Raw genomic sequence first — 26,875 nt, forward strand, 5'->3', positions numbered from 1 at the left:
GGAGCAGGACAGGCGGCGGAGACTTTCCCGGCAGCGCGGGGCGGGCAGAGAAGGGGACAGCGGGGAAGCGCGACGGAGCGGACGGCCGAGCCAGCAGAAGCTTCCCAGCAAGCCCGTCCGTCGGGGAAGAAGCCGAGCGCTGCCCAGCCCAGCCGCCCCGGGAGCCTGGCCCGCTGCGCCAACCTCCTTCTCAGCACTATGGAGGTGGAGGCGCCGCAGGTGAGACCCGCAACGCCCCCCTCCCCGCGCGCGCCTTCCTTGCGACGGCACCGTGCTGAGCAAGGAGAGGGTCCCTAAGGGGCAGCCCCTTCCTCACCGCAGGTCCCTAAGGGGCGTGGGAGGGGCGAGCCAGGCCTCGTTGCGCCTTCTCCTCCCGTCGGCTCGGGGCGGGGCGAGGGCAGCCGGCGCCACCCACTTCCCCGCTTGCGAGGGCGGCTGCCAGCTGCCGGCTTCGCTTCGGCGCCGGCCCGCCCCGTCCTCCGTGACGCAGCGCACACGAGCGCGCTGACTCACCGGCGGGGTGCAGCCATCCCCGACGGCGAGGCCGGGGCAGCTGCTGGCGGGCAGTCGGGTGCTTTAAGTTGGAAAGACCCACGGGACTCACCCGGGGGCTTGGTTTCTTCTCCCCCTGAGCCTGCGACCCGTCCAAAATCAAAACCGAAAGCTGGACCACCACCTGGGGCAGAGTGCAAATTTGTAAAAAGAAATAAGTGCTTCTGGGCATGTGCAGAGTGCTGCTCTCGTCGGCCGTGTGTGTGTGTGTGTGTTTGTGTGCACCACGGGCCCTGCGAATTTGGAATTAGCGCACCCCGGATAGGTTCCATAGCTGTCAAGGTTTCCCTTTTTTAAAGAGAAATTCCCTTATTCCAAATAGGTTTCCTCATAAGAAAAGGGAAAAGTTGACAGCTATGATGGGTTCTGAAAGGGCTTGAGTCCTGAAATCTTGAAAACAAGAACACTTTTGGAGGCTTGGGCTGCAAGCTTTGATTCCTAGATTATTTGAAGGAGATCTATGGAGAAGAAGGGAGGAGAGGAGGAAACTCTTGAGTTGACTGTAGCCCCCCCCCACTCTGGTGTCCACGATCACCTTGGTCCCCTTTAAAAGTAAAGGGACCCCTGACCATTAGGTCCAGTTGTGGACGACTCTGCGGTTGTGGCGCTCATCTCGCTTTACTGGTCTATTATTACTATTTTTTATTATTAAGATTTCTATACGTCCTTTCATCTGAGGATCACAAGGCAATTTACAGTATAAAACTCTCCAAAATATATACCATAGCAAAAAACGTTCCTGCCCCCCCTTCCAATTTAAAGCACCATAGATTATTTAATGAGGCAAAGGCCTGGGAGAAGAGGAATGTTTTTGCCTGGCACCTAAAGATATATAATGAAGGACCCAGGTGGGTTTCCCAGGGGCGAGCATTCCGCAAGCGGGGAGCCAATGCAGAAAAGGCCCGTTCTTGTGTTGCTGCCTTTTTGATCTCTCATGGAGGGGGTACATGAAGAAGGGCCTCAGATGCTGAATACAGGGTCCGGGTTGATTCGAACTGGAGGAGGGGGTCCTTGAGATACTGCAGTCATGAGCCATCTAAAAGTGGACTGTTGCTGAAGGTATAACTAATTATAAAGATTTTTTCAATGTGGAAGGGGAATGTGTAAATTGTCACCGATGAATACAACTCACTTGTTTATTTTGCTGTGGTGACATGGGTCTGGAAGGAGGCATGCGCTGTGGTGTTTTCAGATGTTTTCTACTAAAACATGGCTTCCCATCTTGGGATCTGGTTCTTTGTGTGGTGTTTGGCCATAGTGTACGTGTGCAAACATGAAGTGTGCGTTTTTGGTAGTTTCTAGGAACATGCTTAGACTTAACACCATGCCACTAAAAAGGGAAGCTGTAAGCTGCTTTTCAGTGGCGAATTAACTTAGCAGCACAATCCTATGCTTGTTTACTCAAAAGTAAGCCTCACTGTGTTCCATGGGACTTGCACACTGGTTACGGGATTGTAGCCCATACCAGAGCTTCCAGTGCTTGTACTCAAAATAACCGTTAGCAAATGCTTTGGGCATTAATTTAACGTACTTCAGTGCTACTTAACTGTTAAAATACCAAAATCCACTTGCAACAAATAAAACAAAAAATTTGCGCGCGCGCACAAAAATCACAGAAAAACAAGTTAAGTTTGGAATTGTAGAGTTGGAAGGGACCACAAGGGTCATCTAGAAACATTTTTCAAAAAAACCCAACCACCTTATTGTAGAAGAAATATTTAAACAGCAGAGTTCCATGCAAACAGCAATACAGTCTAACAGCACAAAGCCTTGGGGAATGAAAATGTCTTAATCTGCCATCAAAATGAGGAAAGTGTTAGTGACTCTTTCCTCTGGGATGCACAAGTACCATCTCTGAAAAGCTCCTCTCCCTAGTTAAAACCCACCATTTCACTTCTGCTGATAATAGATTCCTGGATGAGGCCTCAGACTGGCTGCATATGCACCACAAATTCAAAGCACCCCCACTTCAACCATCGTGGGAACTGTAGTTTACAGAACCACAATCCGCAGAGCCCCCAAGAAACTTCCATTCCTGAGAATCGTTGGGGGGAAGCAACATACTTTTAAGTGTAATGGTGCGTATGCAACAAAACTTGCAATTTTGCCAAGCACTGCACCACACCCAAAATAGTTGTTTCTTGGGTTTTTTTTACACACGTTCAAAGCTGTCCCGAGTCTTGGAAATTTATTTCTATTTTCGATGTTGACAGTAACAAAAGGAAAAGTGCATGCATACCTCTCCCTGGTTTCCATACACACAATGCATGATGTTACATAATTCTTCATTCACGGAGTGAAAGTTGTGGCAGGTTTGGACTTGTATAATATCACTAGGCCTTGGGAGTAAGCCTCATTGAACTCCGTAGGACTGACTTCTGAGTAGATATGTATAGGTTTGCACTGTGTGTTTTTTTCTAAGGCCACATGCACACCATACATTAAAAAGCACTCTTGCACCACTTTTTAACAGTTACGGATTCCTCCCAAAGAATCCTGGGAACCGTCAAGGGAGCTCACGGAGCTACAATTCCCATCACCCTCCACAAAATACAGTTCCAACGTTCTCCAGGACTGTGTGGAGCGGTGAAAGAAAGCTTGAAATGTATGGTTACTGATGCAACTTAACTGTTTCCAGGAGCAGACAACTTCAGACTAACACCTGACGTTTGGGTAGCACCTCTTCTGTGTTTGCTTTTTAAAAATGGGAGCAGCGAAGAAGCAACTGTCGTTTCCCCAGGGTGGAAACAAATGGTGCCGTGGCATGAAAGTGTTTTGCTCTGTGTGGACTCCTGAAGCTCAGGGCATGGTATATTCGTGGCTCTGGGTGATGTACCTTCGATTGGCACCGCAAGCAGGAGAGGGCGAAAGACGAGAGCATTAAAAAATAAAATAAAAATCACTTGGCATCTCTCGACATCTCTTTCATAATCGCCCTCTTCCCCCACCTTCTTCTGGTCTGTCAGAGCTCGGCCTTACATTTTACAGGACTGTTAATTATCTGCATATCTACAAGTGCAAAGGTTGCAACACTTGTGTAGGGTCCTGTGGCTTTGGGGCACTGTACAGGCAGAAATGGATCTATATCGCCATCTAAGTATTTTTAAAGGCATTTTGGAAGTCAGCGCTCTAGGCAGAATTGAGGATCTGGCATGCAGATATCACAACTACAAGAAAACAAGCGTCCTTTTGAGGTTTTGGGAGGCTCCAGAAAGGGGTCTGTGGCAAAGGTGTGTGAGGCTTTCTGTGGGCACCTCCAGCCTTTAATCTCCATTAAGTTCAAACTTAAATGTCAGTACTGTACTGTACTTGCTCTCAAGTGCCTCTTGGAAAAAAAAAAGATTAAGGGCCAGTGTACATGATTCCCTGCTGAAGGGGGCCACTTCGGAAAAGGTGTTTCTGCAGTGGCTGCACCAAGCAAACAACTTGTCAGGCTACTTTGCTTTGAAGGCCCCCCTCCCCCTTTGCAATTTTGCATGCCGCTGCAACAAAAATATTGATGAAGGTTCAGGAGTCCTGTTCTCCTTTGCTTCTGGTCGTTCTAGCTTTATCAAAATTAAGTGAAATCTGTTTTTCGTTCATGTGTTTTATGTTTATTTTTATGGCGTGTTTGCTACATCATCATCATCGCCAACACAACCTCTGTAAGCTTCGGATAACTACTGCCGCACTAGTTTAACCTCGCAAAATCTGGTATTGGGCTGCTGGGGGCACAGTGCTGTTAGAAGTGGTTTCAAAGGGAGATACATAACAGAGGTTTGGGCAGCATGAATGCATGCCAACTGCTGTGGAGGAGAGAAAAAGACAAGAACGTTCAGTAGCACCAGCAGCAGCACTATCTCTGAGATTCAGCTTTAAGCCTTACTATCGCAGGGTGATGTTAGGAAAGTTAGTTAGTACCTTGGCTCAGCACTCAAATCTGAAATGTTGTTGTAAGTCAGTGATGAGAGCTGCAACCTGATTAAAGTCGATTTAATTGATTAATCCTCCTGGTTTTTCCTCTCTCAATCAGTGCATGAAGTATATTTTCTGTATTTTTTTCGGTAATGCACTCGCTCAGTGTAGCAGGAAAGCATTTCCAGGATGAGAGCAGGGAGAATGGCTCTTCGCAGATGGGAAGCAGCCATCTTGAGATTTTGTAAAAGTTTATATTAAAAAATATATATTATTTGAGGCATCTCTGTATTTGAGTAAAAGTTCTGAAATTAACCAATTCACTGATTAAGGGAGCAATTGTATACCTATTTACCTGGGAGTAAGTCCCACTGAACTCACTGTGGCTCCTCCTGAGTAGAAACATAGGATGGCTGTGTTAATGTTGCAACCCTGTTTTGTTGGCGCAATAAGGAAAATGATTTCATCCTGAGGAACAGGTCACATTTACTTTATCTTACCCCTTCGTTTCCCGTCCCCAACACTCATAAGGCAATCTGATATAATGCCAAAAGCAAACTTGGTAAGGCATGTCTAATTTCAAAACCAGTCTTAATTTTTATCCCTAAGCAGAAGTGCAGGTATCAGTGTTGGCCTAGAAACTTATTCCTTTTTTGGGGGGGGGGGGGGGAGAGAGAGAATCCAAAAGCAACTGTGGCATCATACCATTACTATTTTTGATCTATCTAAAAAATGCTGAAAGAAATGAGCATTCTTTCAGCAAAGCTCTTAATCAGGCTAGTAAAATATGGGGTGTAGGAAATAAGAGACGTTGCAGGGTATGATTGAAAGCTCAAACCTTTTGTTTGTAATAGTTTAAGGTGCTATATCGAGGAGGTGTAACACATTAAATTAGATCATTTGGTGCTCTGTGCAAAAAAAGAGAGAGTATATTATTTCTCTCTCCCCCCCCCCCCCCCCCGTTTCTAAGGCACATGTAGAAATGGCATGCCTACTGCAGCTTTGGAGATCTTGACGGAGGAAATGAAATACTTGAATAGATTTAGAAAAATTGTGTTCGTATTCATTACGGTTTTGACAACACCTGATCAAATTGCAAATGTGAGTAATTTGTAACATGGAACTACTTATCTTTGAAGGATACTGTCTGCATTCTCCGTTTGGACTTAACGAAAAGTGGCAGTTGCCTGTCATAGTTCCCCTAAAAGGGCCCTTTCTGTTCTTTATAGCGTGCAAACTTCGGTGCTCTGAAAGCCAGAAAGAAGTTGGGAGTTGTGCAATCATTTATTTCCCCTCAAGCCAGCTGCTTCAGTTTTGGAATGAGACTTTTCTTGAAGTCAGGATCCACTGGGTACCAAGGGTAAAGAGACTGAGGGGTGTAACTGTTTGAAATTGACTTATTTCAAAGAATTGATTTTGTTGTTAATTTTTACCTCTTCTAACAGTCTAACTGTAAATATTACCAGCAATTCTCCTTGCAGGAAGTTTCTCCCCCAAGACACAGAAATATACAGCTCTTTCAGCAGCTTGTGCAATGAGGAAATAAACTAATTTCTTTTCCTTTTCTTAAAAACACAACAACATGTTTTAAAATAATAGCATAAAGTATTGCTGTTCACTCGTTAGGCATTTCCTATTTTGGATATTTCCCATATTGACCTTGTGGGGAAACACTTTTTGCTTTTTGATATAGCATAAGGATTTCAATAGGGCACCTCAGTTACCAGGAAGAATAGTATGAGGGTTATTTTGTGTTACAGCTTTGTATTTTTTTGCTGTGAACCACTTTGAGATCTTTGGATGAGTGGTGGTTTTCAAATTTAATAAATAAAAAAAATTATATATATATATGATTACAGCCTTCAGAACAAAGTTTGAAGTACTGTAGCAGACAAGATGAACTTCCCCAAAGCAATATGGGGCAGAGAATGATTTGGGATAAAGATTACAGTGGTACCTTGGGTTACATACGCTTCAGGTTACATACGCTTCAGGTTACAGACTCCGCTAACCCAGAAATATTACCTCGGGTTAAGAACTTTGCTTCAGGATGAGAACAGAAATCGGGCTCCGGTGGTGCAGCGGCAGCAGGAGGCCCCATTAGCTAAAGTGGTGCTTCAAGTTAAGAACAGTTTCAGGTTAAGTACGGACCTCCGGAACGAATTAAGTACTTAACCCGAGGTACCACTGTACCTGTTTATCAGCCCATTTCCCATACGTTCTCAATTGCCCCTCTTATCCCCTGGGTTCCAGACATGGGTTTGCAATGTTTGTAGTCCTGCAGGAGAAGCAGGGGAGAGATAAAGGTTAAAGAAACCATTGCTGCTTCTTTTTTTGAAATCTCTTCCTCTCCATACTACTTTGCCATAAAGAAAATGGCCATGCAGTGTATATGCAGGACCTTCGTAATATGCTGGCCTGACCAACAGTCTGTTGGCACTGATTAGACATTAATCTTCTGTAGGTGTGTTTTGTACTTCAGCCAAAATGAAAAAGTAGACCACAGATTAACAGCCTAGTTAAACTTTGTTTTGGCCCCAGTTATCGCATTCCATCCCAAAGCAGCCTATTTCTTGAGTTTAGAAGGCCCTTTGAAAACTTGGAATGACTGCATAATAATTTTTCATTTTTGCACGAGAAAGTATACTGAAATGTTTGAATTGTAGTTAGGAGCACTAAAAGTGCAGCAAGATTAACAGTCTCTTGGAAACATTTTCTGCACTGTTTATGCAACTGACCGGTTTTATAGCAGAGAAGAATCAGGCAAGCGTTGCCTGCATGTAGAAAAAAATTGCTAACAGGACCTAGAAAGCCAGACTTTGGAGTCCAGATAGCCGAGAAAACAGAACTGCACAGCTTAATAGTTTTATTACATGATTGTTTTAATAAGATAAGCAATTGAATTGGCTTACAAGAAAGAAAATAGAACCTTGTGTAGTATAAGAATAGAGAAAAATCCATATTGTTCTGAAATTTCATTCCGACACAGTTCATAGTTTTAAGGCAATTGTAGTGTACTTTGATCAGAGCCGTCTTTCTTATAGGGCTTACTGGCGCGTCATGCCAGGGCGCTGGCCTCTCAGGGGTGCCCCAGCGAGTGGGGGAGCTGCGCGGCTTTGCCGGCGGCCTCCCCTTTCCCTGCACACCTACCAGCTGTGCCCCATCAACTATATGGCTGGCGGGCATGCAGCTTCCTTCCCAAGCCTCCGCGGGAGGAGAGCGATCCCCGCAGAGGCTTGGGAAAAGGTCAACAACTCTGGGAAACGGGGGTGGGGGGTGGCGCCGGAGGGATATTTGCACCACGGCGCCGGATATGCTTAAGACGGCCCTGACTTTGACCCTTGAGTATACAGAGCCCGATTACAGCATCTCAATTTTCTAAAATGGAAGAAAGTTTGAAAACGTGCTAAAAATCAAGCCGGAAACCCAAAGGATGCTCAGGCAACACCTGACGCAAATCACCACATTTGGACTATCATATCGCAGTCACCTCTGATATGGGTCTCTGTTTAGTTTAAACACCGACAGCTAATTCAAACACACTTTCTTTTGTTTCTGCAGATCTGCTTTGTTGACTGAAACCAGGGTTTCTCAGTGTTGAACAGGCTTGTTCCGTATGCTTGACATTGACAAGCTACATGGGGTTTGTGTGTGCAAATAATAATTATTATTATTATTATTATTATTATTATTATTATTATTATTTATTATTTGTACCCAGCCACTCTGGGCAGCTCGGCTTCCAAAAAGATTAAAAATACATAAAAATGTCACGCATTAAAAACTTCCTTCTGATGTCTTCTAAATGTTAGGTAGTTGTTTATCTCTTTGACATCTGATGGGAGGGCATTCCACAGGGCGGGCGCCACTACCGAGAAGGCCCTCTGCCTGGTTCCCTGTAGCTTTGCTTCTTGCAATGAGGGAACTGCTAGAAGGCCCTCGGCGCTGGACCTCAGCGCCTGGCAGAACGCTAAGTATTTGCTGCTGGTCCAAATGAACTTGGGGTCTTGCCGGATTGCTGTCCCTAAATGTGGCTGTTGTGGAAGAACCTTGTGCAGCTCGATACTGCTTCCTTACTAACACTTCTCGCAGTAAATTGGTATATGGCAGAGCTTTCCAAACAGTGTGTTGCGACATGTTAGTGTGTTGTGCTGCAGTGTGTAGGTGTGTTCTTCCTGGGGCTGGAAAGGGGTTAGTGTAACTTCTGGTTTGCTAGTAAAACTGAATTACTGTGTCATGAAACGATGCATGTCTAAAAAATGTGTCACGGACATGAAAAGCTTGGAACGCTCTGGTATATGGGAAGCTGCTGTCTGGACCCAGTCAGTAAATGGCGGTTTTAAATACAGTTAAAGGCGAGATGATCGACCCCTTATTGCCTGTGAAGTAAGCACTTCCTTTGATTTATTGCCTCTGGCCAGGCTAGCTCTGCAGGTTTCAGAAGCTCATTTTAAGGCGTGCAGGAAGGAAATGGGTCATATATAAGGGCGTGTGGAAGACCATGGCTGAACAGCAAATACTGGGGTTGTCTGTGCCAAGGACAGACATTGCAAACATCTGAAATGAGAAAGAACATGGGGGCCTTGCATTTGCGTATGGTGGAGCACCCAACTTTCACCAAGTCCCCAATCTTTTGCAGTCCTCGGTACCAATGTTCTGCAAGCTTGGGTCCCTCTGATGGACTACAACTCCCATCATCCAAGTGTGCCCAAGCTTTGCCTTGGTCTCATTCACGTCACGCTAAACTGCAGTGTAGTGATACCCAAATGTGATCACAAACTTGTCACAGTTTAGCATTGCACCCAAGTACAGTCCGTCTAAATATCACACATATCATATGCTACTTTTAGAAAGGTAAACTGTATCACCATAAATAAATATTTCTAAATATTTTTCCACATCCTGGTGATGCTACTGTAACCCAGAATGTATGTATCACTGGTTGAAGAGATGTACACATGTAGACATTTGTTGAATTGTCCCACCTTTCCATTGGCATGCTCAAGTGTTTAAAGAAGTTATCGTTGCATCAGACCGTTACGACGGTTTAGTACAAAATTGTGGCAAATAGAAGAATTGCCGTGCAAAACAATTCTTCATTGCAGCTCGAGAAATTTGACCTCTCCCTTTTGCTCCTGTGAGTTAAAGGTCTTTCAGGGAAAGACCAACAGTGATGGAAAATTTAGGAGCAAGTTTTGGCTTTCCTGCTACAGCTGATAGTTGTCTTCAGCAGCAGCAGTGATGATGGAGAAAATAAGGGTGCTTCAAAAACTCTGTTTTTATAAAACACACAGCAACTTGGAACAATGCCAGTAGTTGGGTATTGAACCGATTCTCTTCCGGTAAAATGTTTAGGTTTTCAAGCTTCCTATTCTGAATTGAGTGATAGCTTTTTAATGGAACACTTACACCAGGTACAGTTAAAAAATGGCATTTCAAAAAAGCTGGTGTTTCAGTGAGAAAGGTTCTTTCACGAATGTTTTATGGAAGCATTCCCACCAGATGAAAATTATCTTAGCCACCTAGTTATAATTTTGTTATGTGCCTCTTGAATTCTCAGAAAATACTTGAGTTAAAACCATTGGAGCATGTGTCTTATGCTCCCCCCCCTTTTTTAAAAAAAAAATATTGGAGCACTCAGAATTGTTGGGTAATCCAGAGCTGGTCGTGATACATAACTTCCAATTGAGAACATTGCATATATAATTTGTGATGAGGCCTATTGGGCATTACGAGCTAAAAACCACTCAAGGAATATGATAGCGAGGGCCAAGCCCAGCCATGTAAACTTATTTTGATGAATAAAATAACACGATCAAAATGACTTTTATCGAGGAGCAAAGCTGCTGCAAGTAGCTCTAGACTGCCCCTTCCTCATCCTTGTAGTTTTGAGCTTTTACTCACAACTGATGCAAGATTGGGTGGGAAGGTTTGCAGATCAGTCTCTTTAATCGTAGGGTGCACTTAGAGGCAAGGACCGTGTACTATGTAAGGTAAACCGGAATACTTGCGTTTATAGGTTCCTTGCCTACATGTACACTTCCTACTCCCACAATGTTTAGAGGTGAATGCTGGGAAACTTCCATTTCCATTTTTGCATATAAACAGAATGTTAGATATGCACAGACTCGCTGATTTTAAGCTTGAGGGCGTCGGTTTGCATCCAAAAATATGCCATTTCCTAGCAGATGTAGCAAAATAGTGTTCAAGTGCAGCAGAATGAAAACCGTAGGGAGTTATTCAAAAATTTGTTTATTATAAGGAAAGTAGGTCACGTGGAATTTAAAATATTCAGGGGAGGGGGGTGGTATTCAATCTGGTGAAAAGCAAACTTCATCCCACGATGGTATAAAAGCGTATATTCTTCAGTTACCCCTTTTCCCTGAAGCCTTTTGTTTGGATAGTTTCGAAATGGCTGCATGGGCAGATGCCTCTGGGTTCTGGCTAGCAAAGTGAGAAAGAATTAGAAAGAGAACAAGGGGGAAAGAAGCTATTGGCTTTAGCCTTAAATAAAAGTGAGGCATAATGACAGTCCAAATCATGGGTAGTGACAGCAACACTTATTGCCAGAACCATACAGCTCATCCGGTGCCACTAAAATAAGACCTGTTTATTTTTTTTTAAAGTGAGCAACCCTTCTGACTTGGCTCAGTTACCTTCTTTCTGAGGTAAACGATGTGATCGGCTTTTGAGGCTGTTTTAAGACATACGATTCTGAGGGATTCTTCCACTCACCTCAAGATCTTACATGCCTTCCTTCATAGGCATGAGATAAATTTGCTTGCTTCATTTTTGTTTTAAATTTGAAGGAGCTGCTTCTGCCCCACTTAGGTCAGTTGGGTTTCATTAGGGTCACAATGCAGTAGAGCATGTATCATCATCATCAGCAGCATCATCACTATTATTAAGATAAACTCGTTCGAGCCAGAGAGTTGGTGGCACTCAGTTTGAAAAACCCTGTTTTCCTTTTGCCCCCCAAATTTCATTGCAGGCTTTCCTGTAAAGATCTTTTATAATTAATTTATTTTTAAGGCCTCCTGGCAGGGATTTAAAACATATTTGGACCACAGAACGCTTTTGTTATATACACCTAATATAAAATTCTAAATATGGGGCCCTTGCCTTGCTCCTTTTGTTTATCCTGATGCAAATATGTTTGCTAAAGCGCAATAAGAGTTAATAGCCAAACTTTACAACGCACACGGAGAGTTTCACATAAAATCTATAACTGACTACCCAGATGGCAAATGCTGATATGTAAACCTAAAACATGAAATTTTCCGTTGGGGTCCAGATGGCTGCTTAATGTGAATTGTTTAACATTTATGTTTATCTTATTAAAACTGCCTTTTATAAGTCCAGACTAGGCTTAGCAATGTGGCTCGGAACAGGCTCTGGAAAAGCGTATCAGTAAATGAGTAAAAACACCAAATGCCAGTCAGCATTTGATTTCGAAAAAGAGAGGGCTTCATTCCTAAGCCTGCTGGGAAGCCATATCATTTGCCTAGGTAGCTGTGGTCTTGTAAGCGTGAGTGTGGGGGGAGAGGTAGCGATTACTCAGTGGTGAGGCAAAGGCACTCTGTGCATGCCATGGGGCAAGTTTATTTCTTGCTGTTTCAAAGATTCCTGGGCTCAGGCTGGTGCCGAGGACCGCTCCCAAGCCTGAGCGCTCAGACAAACTAACCCCTGATACTAGCATAAATGCCTGCTTTTCCTACCTGTACTTGAACGGATCTTATACAGTGGTACCTCGGTTTTCAAGCATCTTGGAAGCCGAATGTTTCGGAAGCCGAACGCTGAAAACCCGGAAGTAAATGCTTCCTTTTTCGAAGGCGCCTTGGAAGTTGAGCGGATTCTGCTGCTTGTTTTTCAGTGTTCTCAATTGAATTGAGGCTTCCAAAGTGAGTTTTCGGTTCTCAAACGTTTCAGAACTCCAGTGGTCTTCCAGAACGGATTATGTTCGAGAACCAAGGTTCCACTGTAGTTGTTTTAAGCACATTAATATCTGTGCTCTGAGAAATAAAGACCTGAGCCCACCATTTCCCAGTCCTGCACAGGCCATTATGGAGACTCGGGGTGGTATAATAGTTAGACCAGGCATCCCCGAACTCGGCCCGCCAGATGTTTTGGGACTACAATTCCCATCACCCCTGACCACTGGTCCTGCTAGCTAGGGATGGTGGGAGTTGTAGTCCCAAAACATCTGGAGGACCGAGTTTGGGCATGCCTGAGTTAGACCAACATTTCCCAGACTTTGGTCTCCAGGTTTTTTTTGGACTACAGTTCCCATCATCTCTGACCACTGATCTTGCTAGCTAGGGATGATGGGAGTTGTAGCCCCAAAACTGCTGGGAACCCAAGTTTGGGAAACACTGAGTTAGACCATTGGATTGCAGTTGTAGACACTCAAATCCCCAGTCAGTTATCAAGTTCACTGGGAAACCTTAGGCCAGTTTTTATCTCTAAACCTACTTCAACATGGTTGTTGTAAGTGCAAAAGAAGAAAGGGACCATGGAGTGGTATTCAACTGAATAACTGGTTAGCAAACTGATTTCTTCATGCACAATGGGACTCCTCTAATAATAATAATAATAATAAATAATAATAATAAATAATAATAATAAATTCTTATTATTATTTATACCCCGCCTATCTGGCTGGGCCTCACCAGCCACCCTGGGCGGCTTCCAACAAAAGATTAAAAATACATTTAAACATCAGTTATTAAAAACTTCCCTAAACAGGGCTGCCTTCAGATGTCTTCTAAACGTCAAATAGTTGTGCTTCCCCTCAGCTTTTGGTCCAGATTTGGGGTGGCAGAGTAGGATGGGAGGAAAGACTCATTGTGCAAGCAGAAATTGTTTTGCTTGCACCATTGTTTAGGTGAATACCACCTGCGGTCACCACACTGAGCTCCTTGGAACAAGGGCAGGATAAAAATGTAAAATAGTAATACTTATTAATCAAGCCCCGCTGAGACTATCGTTAAACTACTTAATAACCAAATTATTGTTCACTGCAAGTGTTAGTTGGTTCCCATCACGATTAAAAACAACGTACATTTTGATTACCAGTGTTGGTTGGACAGTAGTGAACGTCTCGCATAAGGGGTGTTCCCGAGTTACAGGGGGAAAAGCAGGTTTTAGTTGAAAACCCTTCTTGTCCAAAACACTTGCATTCACAGGTGTTGAAAGCCTAGTCCTTTTCCTTGGGCATTCCCCTTTCTTGGATCTGCCCAAACAGCTATTTCCTCTGACATAATGTGGGAACTTGCACAACGAAAAAAGAGAACAAAAGTCTTCTTATGGAACAAGTCACATGATAGACCATTGCGTTGTTTTTTATCAGCAGTAAATTTTTCTGAAGGATGTGGTTAGCGAGACATGTGTTATGTGTTATGTTCTGTTTATTAATCTTGTGTAGAATTATCAACACATTCAGCCACATTTTGACATTCATCTGAACTTGGCAGCTGATGCAAGCATTTACAGGAACCTTAAGAAATATTTATGAACATAAATTTGTAGAAATCTATCTAATTGGAACGTAGCCTTAAATACTTTTTTGATGGGGTGTGTGTGGAAGCTTTATTTAAAATTAATGAAACAGAGCGCCTGCAAATTATCATATTAAGCATATTCCAGTTAATGAAAAAGTCATTGCATCGTAAAACCAGAATCGTAGAATTGTCCAGTTGGAAGGGACCCCGAGAGTCACCTAGTCCAACTCCCTGCCATGTAATGTAATGTAAGATAGAAAGCATTTAAAAGGGAGTTGCTCTCATCTCATTTTGCATAGATTTGGCTTATTCCCCCGCCCTCCCAACTACTCTAAACAGGCTGTGCAATAACTTTCATGCCAACAAGTCCCCTCTATTTCAAAAGCAGCTGTCGTCGTGGCTACAGCTTTTAAGCCATGCTGCTTTGCGAATGCTGTTTTCTGTACGATTGTTTCCTATTCATTTCTACTGTCACAGCCAGGGCTGTCTTTAGCAGATGTGGTGCCGGGGTGCAAATGTCCACCCAGCGCCCCCAAATTACCACGGATAGTGTTGGGGTGGCCGTAGCTGCACACTGCCAGCCATCTGGGGGGAGCGCAACTCTGCCCTATGCCACCGGCAAAGCTGCGCAGCTCCCCCACTCGCTGAGGCACCCCTGAGAGGGCGGCGCCCTGGCGCGACACACCACTAAGCCCTATGGGAATGACGGCTCTGGTTGCAGCTCAAAGCAAACTTGGGAAAGACATGTAGTTAATCTGACATGCTGAGGACCACAGATAGGCACTTGATCCGCGCATCTCGCTTTGGCAGAGGCAGCAGCCCAGACAATGGCACTCTGAAAATGACGAGCAACTTAGAAACGGAATCTCAAATCCAGATCCTGCCGTTTTTATCCAGAACATATTGCAAATGCTCAGAGATGAAGGAGCCGTTTTCAAATCTGCCATGAGAGAAGAGGGTGAGCAGCTGGTAAACTACTGGCCTTTAATGAAGCCCTGCCATATTGAAGCATCCTCCATTATTGCCAGACTTAATTAGTTCGTTCTACCATGGCAGTCTGGAGAGACCAAACCCTTACTGTGGACAGCCGTAATAACTCTCTCAGCTTCTCTTTGTTTTTACCCCTTTCCTAGTGAAATTTGGCATCTCCGTGGAAGAGGTTTAAAATACACTTTAATTAGATAGACGTTAGAGGGAAAGCCTGGAATTTGGTGAATATAGCCATGGGCATGCAGGAACATTACAATCACTTTGTTGGAGCAGATCAATGGCCCATCTGGTCCAGAATTCTGTTTCCTGTAGTGTCCGTCCAAATGCAGGACAGGAAAGCAATAACCCTTCCCTGTTTGTCCCCAGCGCCAGGTATCCAAAGGAATGCTGCCTCTGAATGGGAACGTCCCATCTAGCTATTGTGGCTGTAGTCATCGTAAGCCACCATTCATTGCCATATTGTGTAATGGTGAATTGCAGAAGTTCATTCTGTGTTGTCCACAAGTCTTTCCTTTTGTGTCTCGAACCTCTTGGGGCTCCTGCTTTACCTTGGGCAACCCTGAACTCTATTCTTACTCGTGAGAAACTTTTCTCCACCCAATTTCTTCTTCATGTGAATCCCAGTCCAGATGTTATTTGGCAAATACATTATCTGAAAACTTAAGATTCAGTGGGTCAGGTCCAGACTTGCCCTTCTGCAAATGGAAAGGTTTTTGTTTGTGAAATGGATCAAGATGCAGTAGAGGTGATTTTTGCCAATTCCCCCTGCAGCCGCCAGTGCTACCTCCTGTGTTCAGCAAGAGGGTCCCCTGAGTTTCTGGAACAGCTGTTTTTTTAGGCAGGGGGTGCACAGCAATCTGCAGAAGAAATAAATTAAAACTGCTTATCTCTCTCTCTCCCCCCCCCCCACTCCATTGTTGCCTTGTGCCTACAACATGGACTTTGTGTTTGAAGCTTTAACTGCTAGTACGGGGAGCAATATATTGCTGCAGTTACTGCTTTGATCCTGCTGGTCTTATGCACGTTAAGAGCATTTTATGGCTTACTTTTATGACCAGGTAATTTGCCCTAAGCTCACCCTTACACCCTGCTTAAATGTTCTCCAAGTCATACGAGAAAATTAAGTTGTGTCGGACCATTCAGAAATCGGGGAAAATTCACAGTTTAATAAAGACTTTTGTCAGGGTCAACCAGTGTTACAGCATAGGGAGCAAGCTTCACTGGACTGGGGATTAAGCAATAAGAGTAGAACACTGCAGGGCTGTCGTGCACTACTGTCTTTGCCCACCATGCAGTACAGAGGTAAAAGCAGTGAATAACAATGCAGTTTTGTTGTTAATCTCAACTTCAGCCCAGCTTTCAACCTGCAACAGGGGGTCTAATTCACCCAGACAACATTGCAGAGTTGTTGTATCCTACTCAGAACCTGATCTGCAGTATGAAAACTGCAAGACTACTGCTTCCCAGCCATAACCCCTTGCAACTTGCAGTATGGGGATAATGACTTGTCAGTGAAACTCTAGAGCAGGGGTAGGCAACCTAAGGCCCGGGGGCTGGATCCGGCCCAATAGCCTTCTAAATCCAGCCCACAGATGGTCCGGGAATCAGCATGTTTTTACATGAGTAGAATGTGTCCTTTTATTTAAAATGCATCTCTGGGTTATTTGAGGGGTATAGGAATTCGTTCATCCCCCCCCCCAATATAGTCCGGCCTCCCACAAGGTCTGAAGGACAGTGGACCGGCCCCCTGCTGAAAAAGTTTGCTGACCCCTGCTCTAGAGAACCACTCGCCCGTCAGCATGGCCAATACTGAGCTAGATGGACCAAATGGTATGATATAAAGGATCTTCCTGTTTTCCTGCTTTTTAAAAAACCTGTTAAGGCCCAGGGTGTTTCCAGATTGTTGCTATTTCTGGGTGCGTTTCAGTCTCTTACTGACCAATACAGCTTGTGCCACTATAGTTGATTAAGAGGTCTTGTGCAATGAACGTGTGTTCCCCAAAGACCAGACTTTTGCAGGAATGTGCTTTGATGCAAGGAGATGAGCGCTGCAACCTTTGACTGGACTTAACCGTCCAGGGGTCCTTTACCTTTTTACCTTTACCATCTAGGACTAGGTTCCCAACAAATAAGGATGAATGCTCATTTAAATAGCCAATGTTGTCTATTGCTGTTGTTTAGTCGTTTAGTCATGTCCGACTCTTCGTGACCCCATGGACCAGAGCACGCCAGGCACTCCTGTCTTCTACTGCCTCCCGCAGTTTGGTCAAACTCAAGTTGGTAGCTTTGAGATGTTTGTCTAACCCCCTGCAAACAAATCCCCTGATAAAAGCTCAATAAACGGAAGCGCTCAAAAAATATCAGGTTTCAAAGACAGCTTTCCCATTGCAATTGTGTATGAACAGCACCTCTAAAAGAATGAGTTTTTTTCGGGGGGGAGGGGGAGGAGAAACGTGACACATTAAGAGGTTAAGAGGTTTACGTTTTATTTAAAGCATTCTGTAATATTCTGTAATATTCTTTGTCTGTAACGGAATCCTGTAATTGCGTTTTGGAAACTGTATGTCAGTGCTAATTAATGCATGTCCCTGGTCCATTACTTCGAATTTGTAATGCATATTTACAATGCAGGCAACCTGGGTTTCACTTACAAGGAAGTCCCATTAGGTTTAATGGGACAATCGCTAGTGCTTACAGCCAATAAGTTGCTACTGTGCATGTTTACTCACAAATAAATCCTACCAGTGTGGTGACTGCCACATTAATCTGAAGCTAGTGCTCAGGACTGAAACTCTATTATGATGCCACTAAGTCACATCTTAACCTTTTTGGGGGGGTGGGGAGGAAGTAAAAATATATCACGAATTTTGTATCAGCATGCAATGGAGAATATCCAGAGTGCAGTTTGAGGTCTCAGACCACCAGTTTACAGTCCTTTGATTCCATTTAAAGCAGAGTTTCCCAAATTTGGGTTTCTCCAGCTGTTTTTGGACTACAGTTCCTACCATCCCTGACCACTGGTCTTGCTAGCTAGGGATGATGGGATTTGTACTCCAAAAACAGCTGGAGACCCAAGATTGGAAAACCCTGATTTAAATCAACTTAAATGAGACGGCACCTGTTTTGAAAACTGTGTTAAAAAAAAAAAGTTTGAAGATCCAATATTATTATCTATACTGTTTGGGGTTTTTTTACACACGCAGGATATGAACCTGATCGACATTCTCTGGAGGCAAGATATAGATCTTGGAGCAAGGCGTGAAGTTTTTGATTTTAGCCAAAGACGGAAGGAATACGAGTATGAAAAACAGAAGAAGCTTGAGAGGGAGAGACAAGAGCAGCTTCAGAAAGAGCAAGAAAAAGCCTTCCTAGACCAGCTGCAGCTGGATGAGGAAACAGGAGAATTTGTTCCTATTCAGCCTGCTCAAGCCATTGAATCAGGAAATACCATCACATCCAATAATTATTCACAGGTAAAAAAACCTCCGACTTTTTGTCATGTGATCTACATTTTGGGTCTCTCCCCCCCCCCCCCCCCGGTTTCCTAAAGAACATTACTGCAAGTCTCCAGAGGAGCAACTATCTGAACAGCAGGGGATTGATACAATTTGTGAGACTATGGTTATATACAAACTTATTCAGGAAGTAAGGAATCCCATTTTGTTTTTATCATAGTGCTACGGTTTCCATTTATTGCTCCATGACTTCTCTTGAAACTTCTGATGAAATTCCAGAAAGTACAGATGCCTATATATTTTCTGATTACTATCTGTCCAGCATAGAACTTGTATAGCCAGTCTTTCAATACTTAATGAGAGTCTTCTTAGATTACATTGTCCTTTATTCTAATCCTCCCGCAAGCACACCCAGGAGATTTTAATGATTGCAACCAGCAAGTTTGTTTCTTTAATGATCTTGTTGCATTGTGGTGTGCTTTTTTGTGCCTTTTTTATCTCAAAATAAAATTCTATAGAGATCTCTCTCTCTTTAAATCTATAAAGAAACAGGTTGTCTGAACTTAGTAGAAGTATTACATATTTGCTATTCTTTATCTTCAATCTACAGAGCGTTCACATCTCCAAACAGGATGCAGATGACCTGTTCTTTGATGACTGCATGCAGCTTTTGGCAGAAACTTTCTTGTTTGCCGATGACCAGGTAAATCTCCCAAGTCTGATGTTTTTAATCTGGCCTCTCCTTTACAACAATTAAAATCCCTTTTCTGTCTCTTTATCGGGTGCTGGGATAGCTCAGATGGTGGAGCACGAGACTCTTAATCTCAGGGTTGTGGCTTCAGCCCCCACCCTGGGGGAAAAGGTTCCTGCATTGCAGGGGATTTGGGACTAGGTATCCTTGAGGGAGCTTCCACCTCTACAATTCTGTGATTGCAGCGTCCTGATTAATGGCATGCATTATGCAACAAACACATTTGAATGTAGATTGTCATACCAACATACTGCTTTGCAGGTGGTCTCTGGTTCCATCCATGGCACATCCAGGTTGGCCTAGGCAAATTGTGGTCTGAAACCCTGGAAAGCTGCTGCAAGCCAGTGTATACAATACTGTGCTAGATGGACAAGGACAGGACTTGCTATAAAGTAGCTGCCTATGTCCCTACTAAGGGACGCGGGTGGCCCTGTGGGTTAAGCCACAGAGCCTAGGACTTGCCGATCAGAAGGTTGGTGGTTCGAATCCCCACGACGGGGTGAGCTCCCGTTGCTCGGTCCCTGCTCCTGCCCACCTAGCAGTTCGAAAGCACGTCAAAGTGCAAGTAGATAAATAGGTACCGCTCCAGCGGGAAGGTAAACGGCGTTTCCGTGCGCTACTCTGGTTCGCCAGAAGCGGCTTAGTCATGCTGGCCACATGACCCGGAAGCTGTACGCTGGCTCCCTCTGCCAATAAAGTGAGATGAGCGCTGCAACCCCAGAGTTGGTCATGACTGGACCTAATGGTCAGGGGTCCCTTTACCTTTTATGTCCCTACTACGAAATACCTCTTTCATTGCCAACAGCCAACCTAAGAACCAGCGAGTTTCAAGCATAACGGACCAAAAAATAAATAAATATGTTGCCTGGTATTCCAGGTTCCCTCTGCTGAATTTCTGCCAGCGGCACCTTCTGAGATGGACAGCAACCAGGTCTTTGTTGAATCTGATCGGATGATCCCACTTGACCCGGCTCTCCTTCAGTCTACCATTCCAGAGTCGACAGCGGTAGATGCTGAGACCACACAAGATATAGAACAAGTTTGGGAAGAACTGCTGTCTATTCCAGAGCTGCAGGTAACAGCAGCAGTCAGCGCTTGAACGAAATACTAAATAATCAAATTTATTATTGTCAATAAGTAGCCAGATACTGGGGGCAAATATTTATACTAAAAAAGGCAAATCCAAACTTTTGACATTTTTGCCCTTGGACGGTGGGTCCTCCGGTCGTCTTGCAACTACTGCATATTTACAAAATTAAATTTTGCAAAATCCCAGAAAACTGGAAACTGAGCCTGGTAGCCCCCATCTATAAGAAGGGAGACCCCCAAGACCCCTCAAACTATCGCCCCATTAGTCTCCTGGACATTGTGTATAAACTTTATACTCGCCACCTGCTAAATAAATTGGCTGACTGGGCTGACCACTCTAACTTGTTTAATCCGGAACAGGCAGGGTTTAGAAAGGGCCATAGTACAATAGGCCAATGTTTGGTACTACAGACAATGATAGATAAGTATACAAAGACACATAAGAGCAAACTTTTTGTGGCTTTTGTAGATCTCACATCCGCTTTTGACTCAATCTGTAGGGACAAATTATGGCAAAAACTATATGACACAGATATTGATAGACGACTTCTCAAAATACTTAGAGAATTACATTCAGACACCACAGTTAAAATCAGAACTGGGATGTCAGGCAACTATACTGACCCACTGCCACTGGGGAAAGGGGTTAAACAGGGCTGTTTGTTAGCGCCGTTCCTCTTCAATTTCTATATAAACGACATTGTTCAACATATGGCAAAGTATAAGTCATCAGCCCCTGCCCTGGAAGGCAAACACCTGAATATACTGCTATATGCTGATGACATGGCGGTCATGGCACTCACTCGAAGGGGCCTACTCAGTATGCTGGAGGGACTCGCAGCTTATTGTTCCCAAAACTCTCTAAACCATGATAAAACAAAAATTGTGGTATTTACTAGAGCTTGCCACACATTTAGATGGTCTCTAGATGAACACAAAATTGAACAATGTCTCCTCTTTAAATATCTGGGTATCACTTTCCAAGCTACATCTAGCTGGCTTGCCCACTTCAAGACTGTAGCCCTTCTAACACGTAGGACAACTGGTGCTCTGCTCAGCTTTTTTTATTCGAGGGGAGGGCAACTGGTGACCCCGGCACTAAAAACTTTTGTTGGAAAAGTGATTCCACATATGTTATACGGAGTAGAACTCTGGGGATGGAATCAGAAGCTGTTAGAACGGCTTGAAATCTTCCAAAATTTTTATCTCAGAAGAATTCTAGGCCTCCCTCAGAGTACTCCGGCAGCTCTCCTAAGAGTGGAAGTAGGATTACCTTCTGTGTCTGCCAGGGCCCACTTAAGATTCTTGCGTTTTTTCACCAACCTCATAGATGCCCCGAACACCCTATTGGCTAAACAAGCCTTTGTATCATTACAATATAATACCACTTGGCATAAAAGTCTACTAGACATTCTATCCAGATACAACCTACCTGAGTTTAACACTCTCAAATTGTGGAGCCCTGATAAAGTTCGGGAATGGATCTTTGAAAAAGACGCCTTTTTGGACTCCACCAAGATAAAAAACTCTGGGTTTTCCTACTGGTTCCCACGAGTAAAAGCAGTTAAAACCTGTGCCAACTACTTGGTGGAGATCACTGATCCCACCCTTCGGAGAGCTTTCACCATGGCACGGTTTCAAACATTGCCAACTGCTTATCTGACCGGTAGATACACAAAAACCCCAGTTGAACATCGTTTATGTCCTTGCCTTATGAAAATTAAAGAGGATCTTACACATTATTTCCTCTATTGCCCCATTTACTCAGGCTTTAGAGACGCATTGCTGCAAATTATATCCAACTCTATAACCAGTCCTGAAGATAGAGTGAAATTTTTGTTAGTTGATGCAAACCCACGCATTACCCATGTGGTAGCGGTCTTTGTGATGAAGGCCATGAAAGCCAGGGAAAGATTTATGGTCGACAATGTAAAGACCCCTTCATCGTCTGTTTAACTCGCTGATCGTTTTCCCTCCTTTTCTATTCTGTGGAAAGAAGGTTTTGTTGGCATAGTATGTAATGAATTTTAATATTTTAAACTATTAGAGTGTTGATTTTTGTGCACAGGCATGGTCCTCACAATAAACAGATTTGATTTTGAAATTTTGGGTTTATGGGGTTGAAGGTAGCAGCTTGAAAGGTTCAGTTACGTTTACTCATCAGTCAGTATTTTGTAGAACATGAAAAGCAAAATGTTTGCCCGTATTGGCAGTTTCTCTTTCAGTCCAAACCTTTGCATGCTTTTTATTCAAAAGCAACACCTGCTCTGCTCAAGACGTTTGTGTTGAGTTTCTAGCCTTATAATACAAATCTAATCTTGAGTCTCAGGGCTGGCACCGGACTTGGGGTGGGGTCTTTTCTCGGTATGCCGATGCCCCCAACCCAACTAACCAGGACCAAGTAGTACTTCTGGCAGGCCTCCGAAACATGCTTCCATGGGGCTATGCTTTTTTTTTGAATTGTGCCTAGGCTTGACTCTGATCCATTCTAGCAGGCCACCATCTTATGTTACCCAAAATGCAATGCCCTGGCCAATAGATCTAAATTTTATAGCTCAATGGGCTGGGGTCCTACATATTTTGTAACCAAGATGGTGGGCAGCCACTGCCTGATGGAAAACTGGTGACTGATAAAAGCAGCACTGCTGCCCATTGCTGAAAAGCACCTGGGAGCCTGGCAGGGAGAACAGTGAATAGTGGCATGGCTGGGTCTTCAAAGCACCTGACTTAAGATAGCTGTCAATGTTTCCCTTTTTAAAAGGGAAATTCCTTTATTCTGAATAGGATTCCTCGCAAGAAAAGGGAAAAGTTGACAGCTGTCTTGTTGACTGGAGGTGAGTTCATGAAAATTTAGCTCCACCGAGCTTGGGGCTTACTCTCCCCTAGTAAGGCTTGCTTTACTGGTTTTCCTAGGGTCTGTATGGCAAGGAGGGGTATAGCGTTTGTTTTTCACTTCCAAGAAGCTGAACAGAAACCCCAGTTCAATATGTAGCACTTTTCTCTACGAACATGCAATTTGCACAATGAATGGAGTGATTAGCATTTCTGCCAAGGTATAGCTATGCTTCCATTTCCATTTACCTCTTTGGATAAACCGCTGAAAACTTCTCTGAAGCCCTTTTTCAGCTTTATCCAGCCCATGGAATGTTAAGGCAGCAGACATGGAAGAGAAAGCATGCAGCTTTTAAAAAACATTGTGTCGAGTGAGTACTCCAAAGCAACAGTGACTTCCACAACTACCAAGGAAATTAAAGCAACTTTTTAAAACGTGGGGGCAGGAATGTAAATGGCACAGAGGCTGGGTCTTTTAACTGTCCAAGACACATGAACAGTTATATTTCATAGGTATCCTATGCACGGTAGCTGGGGGGGGGGGATTGCAGCATTTTACCAAAGGCAAAAAACTAAAATGTGAATGCCAGGAAGATGCAAATTCCTAATACAGAAGTGTTTACTTGAGGGAAGATTGCCTGCAACAATTAATTTGTCAGACTCATCAGATATAAGTGCATCCAAACCAGCCAAGGGACTAGGCACATTCTCCCCCTTTTAAATATATAGCAGGCATCTTTGTAGAATGCAACATCTGTATAGTGAAAGGCAACAGGTGACTGAAAAAGCAAAATGCTGCAACCTATAGTTTCTGAAGTCTCAGGTGCCCCTCCTTTTCCCCTTATCCCAATTATTCACATTGTAGAAGTTTACACAGGCTAAAAGGGAGTGTTTGCAGTTGCCTGCATTTCTCTCCTAATTCCTGCTTTGTATGCCACCTCTTCTGGCCCTGTCGGGTTACAGAAGCAATAGCAAAAAGGGACGACAGCCAAATGTATCACCTTCAAAGCACAAGAAATGCATCGACTGACTAGAGTTTGCTAGGTGCACAATGTTAACTGTCACACAGTAAAACTTCATCACGTGTATATATCATTGCTGAACTTCTCTCTCCTATTTCCTTATAGTGCCTTAACATTCAGAACGATAACCTGGTTGAAGTAACCCCAAACGCATGCTTGGAAAACGCATCAGCAGAGGCAGAGATGAACTTTAGCTTTTATGATTCAGTACCTGCTATGGAGAAAGAAGTTGCTAACTGCAGTCCAGAGTATCTGAGCCCTCTGGAAGCTTCCTTTTCCAGCATGCTACTGCCGGAAGATCTTAGCCAAAACAACACATCATGCACAAGCACTGATTTTTCTGAGGATTTCTACTCTTCCTTTGTCGGTGTGAATATGAACACGTCTCCCCCACCGCCAAATTTTGTGGACCAGGCAATTGCTGGCTTTTTAAACGAACCTATTGATCTTTCAGAGTTTGCTCAGTGCAAAGCTTTTAACCGTGACCTTTCAGGAAATGCCCCAGAATGCAACGATTCCGATTCTGGCATTTCGCTGAATGTGAGTCCCAGCACAACATCTCCCACTCATTCTGTTGGGTCATCTTCCATCTCTAGAGATACAGGATTTGGATACAGTGATTCTGAAATGGAAGAGATGGATAGTGCTCCTGGAAGCGTGCCACAGAGTAATGCTAAAATGCATTCATTTCAGTTCTATGCTCCACTGTCTCCATCCCCAGGACAGAGTGTCTCAAATCCTGAATTGCAGCTCACAGGTGTACCCAAAAAAGAATTGCCTGAAAACCCTGGTCATGCTGAAGCTCCGTTTGTGAAGGACAAGTCCTCCAGCCAACTTGATGCTCATTTCAGCAGAGATGAGCTTAGGGCAAAGGCTCTGTGTATCCCTTTCCCCGTTGAAAAAATAATCAATCTCCCTGTGGATGACTTCAACGAAATGATGTCCAAGGAGCAGTTCAATGAGGCACAGCTGACTCTGATTCGTGACATACGAAGGCGAGGCAAGAACAAAGTGGCTGCTCAGAACTGCCGCAAAAGGAAACTGGAAAACATAACCGAGTTGGAGCATGACTTAGGTTATCTCAAGGATGAGAAAGAGAAGCTCCTCAAAGAGAAAGCAGAAAATGACAAGAGCTTGCAACTGCTGAAAAAGCAGCTGAGCACCCTGTACGTCGAGGTCTTCCGCATGCTTCGGGATGAAGATGGCAAGCCTTATTCACTTAATGATTACTCACTGCAGCAAACAAGAGATGGCACCATCTTTCTTATTCCTAAGAGCAAGAAGCCAGAGACTAAAATATGAAGATCAGGGAGACTAATCTTCTCTCAACAACTATTTTTTCAATTTGTATTTTCTACTCCTAGGACTTCCTAGGATGCAAAATATTTCCTTTCCTCCCCAAGTGACTTTACACAAATGTCTCTTTACAGTAAACTATATGAATACACTTAAAATCGGTGTAAGGCAAATGTATGCACAATGGGTAGTACTTTTATAAGACACTAGTTCCTTTTTTTATATAGTAGCAACTCAACTAGTTCCTGTTCTAGTGTAAATATTTCAAAATTTCTTATTTATATACTGTCCCTATAATTTGTTTTACCTAACTGTATATCAAGGGTGATTTAAGACTTTTAATCCCAATTACTTACAAGACCAATCTTGTTTTCATGAACATTGTTTGATAAAATACGCAGTTCCTTGAAAATTTTTACTTGCTTTGCTTTAATATGAGATTGAATGTAGTGTTAGTAAACACACATACTAAAGGAGTATTGTTAGGGCTCAGCCCAGCCAAAATAACTGAACACTCATTACAAGAATTAAAACTGTTCTTTCATTGAAAGGAATGGAGTATCAGTATGCTTAATTTGGGGCTGGATTGTGTCCTTAAAGCTGAAATTTTGCTTTGCATACAAATGTATGCTCCAAGTAATGCTAATTTTTAGATTTTGTACATTAAAAAATAAACGACATATACTCTTGGCCTAGATTGTTTCATTAGAATGTGGCCTAACCACAAGGGTTTCCACTTGGGCTAATATACCTGTAGAGCAGGGGTGGCCAACTCCCGAGAGACTACGATCTGCTTTCAGAATTAAAATCTGGCAATGATCTACCCCCTGGACTGGGGGGGGGGGTCAATTGTTGAGCTTTTTTAAGGGAGATCTACGGGCAAGACATCCAGCATGTCTCACCACGCAACAACTTTTTACTTAGTGGAATGTTTCCTTCTTGCACTTATTGACTATTGCATGCCCCCAAAATCTGTTCCAGAGGGTCTGTCAACCCTTTGGAGCAGTTTTTAGGAAAGGGAAGCCTACTTACACGATCATAGAGTTGGAAGAGACCACTGCTACAATGAGTCTAAGGGGTAAGAAGAAAATGTCAAACAGTTTTGTTGGTATGGCACAAGACTCTTAAATCTCAAAAGTCATGGGTTTGGCCATGTTGGGCAATATCCCTACACTGAAAGTTGGTCACCCATTATGAAATGGAGTACAGGATACAGATTTTATTAAGAAGAACAAACAGTGCAGCAGCTCAAACTATCATTGGAAATGACAGTAGTTAGTTGATCTCACTGGAAATAACATTCCTTACCTAATATCCAGCTATTACCTCTGGTTTGATACTGTATTAGAATAAAAAACACTAACTGAAGTGGTTTTGAAGAAGCCAAAGTAAGTACATGTAGGATGACTTTATAAGCATTCAAACTTCAAATTACAGCTATAGCTACTCATGATTATTATTATTTAAATGCAAGGCAATGGTGCATTTCGGTTT

At 43.4% G+C, this 26,875-nt stretch overlaps 1 protein-coding gene and 1 long non-coding RNA gene across 2 annotated transcripts; one reads left to right on the plus strand and one right to left on the minus strand.

Annotated features, from left to right (window-relative positions):
- Positions 1-26,071, plus strand: NFE2L2 (NFE2 like bZIP transcription factor 2). The gene is made up of 5 exons (XM_081838251.1): positions 1-219; positions 18,140-18,409; positions 19,002-19,094; positions 20,020-20,217; positions 24,191-26,071. Exons 1-5 carry the CDS (start codon positions 199-201, stop codon positions 25,385-25,387), a joined length of 1,779 nt encoding a protein of 592 aa, XP_081694377.1. The 5' UTR covers positions 1-198; the 3' UTR covers positions 25,388-26,071.
- On the minus strand, positions 20,227-24,184 carry LOC309335594. The gene is made up of 3 exons (XR_014153593.1): positions 23,046-24,184; positions 22,320-22,957; positions 20,227-20,381 (listed from the first exon to the last, which is right to left on the minus strand). It is a non-coding gene; the product is annotated as an uncharacterized lncRNA (long non-coding RNA).
- Positions 26,072-26,875: the final 804 nt, after the last annotated feature.

This window comes from Podarcis erhardii (assembly GCF_964252035.2).
Source record: "Podarcis erhardii genome assembly, chromosome: 1".
NCBI lineage: Eukaryota > Metazoa > Chordata > Lepidosauria > Squamata > Lacertidae > Podarcis > Podarcis erhardii.

Bases quoted from the DNA above. Each gene is read 5' to 3' on its own strand.
- NFE2L2 (XM_081838251.1), top strand. From the start codon at position 199: ATGGAGGTGGAGGCGCCGCAG. The intron at 18,410-19,001 runs GTAAAAAAACCT...TTCAATCTACAG, and splicing joins CATCCAATAATTATTCACAG to AGCGTTCACATCTCCAAACA. The intron at 20,218-24,190 runs GTAACAGCAGCA...ATTTCCTTATAG, and splicing joins TGTCTATTCCAGAGCTGCAG to TGCCTTAACATTCAGAACGA.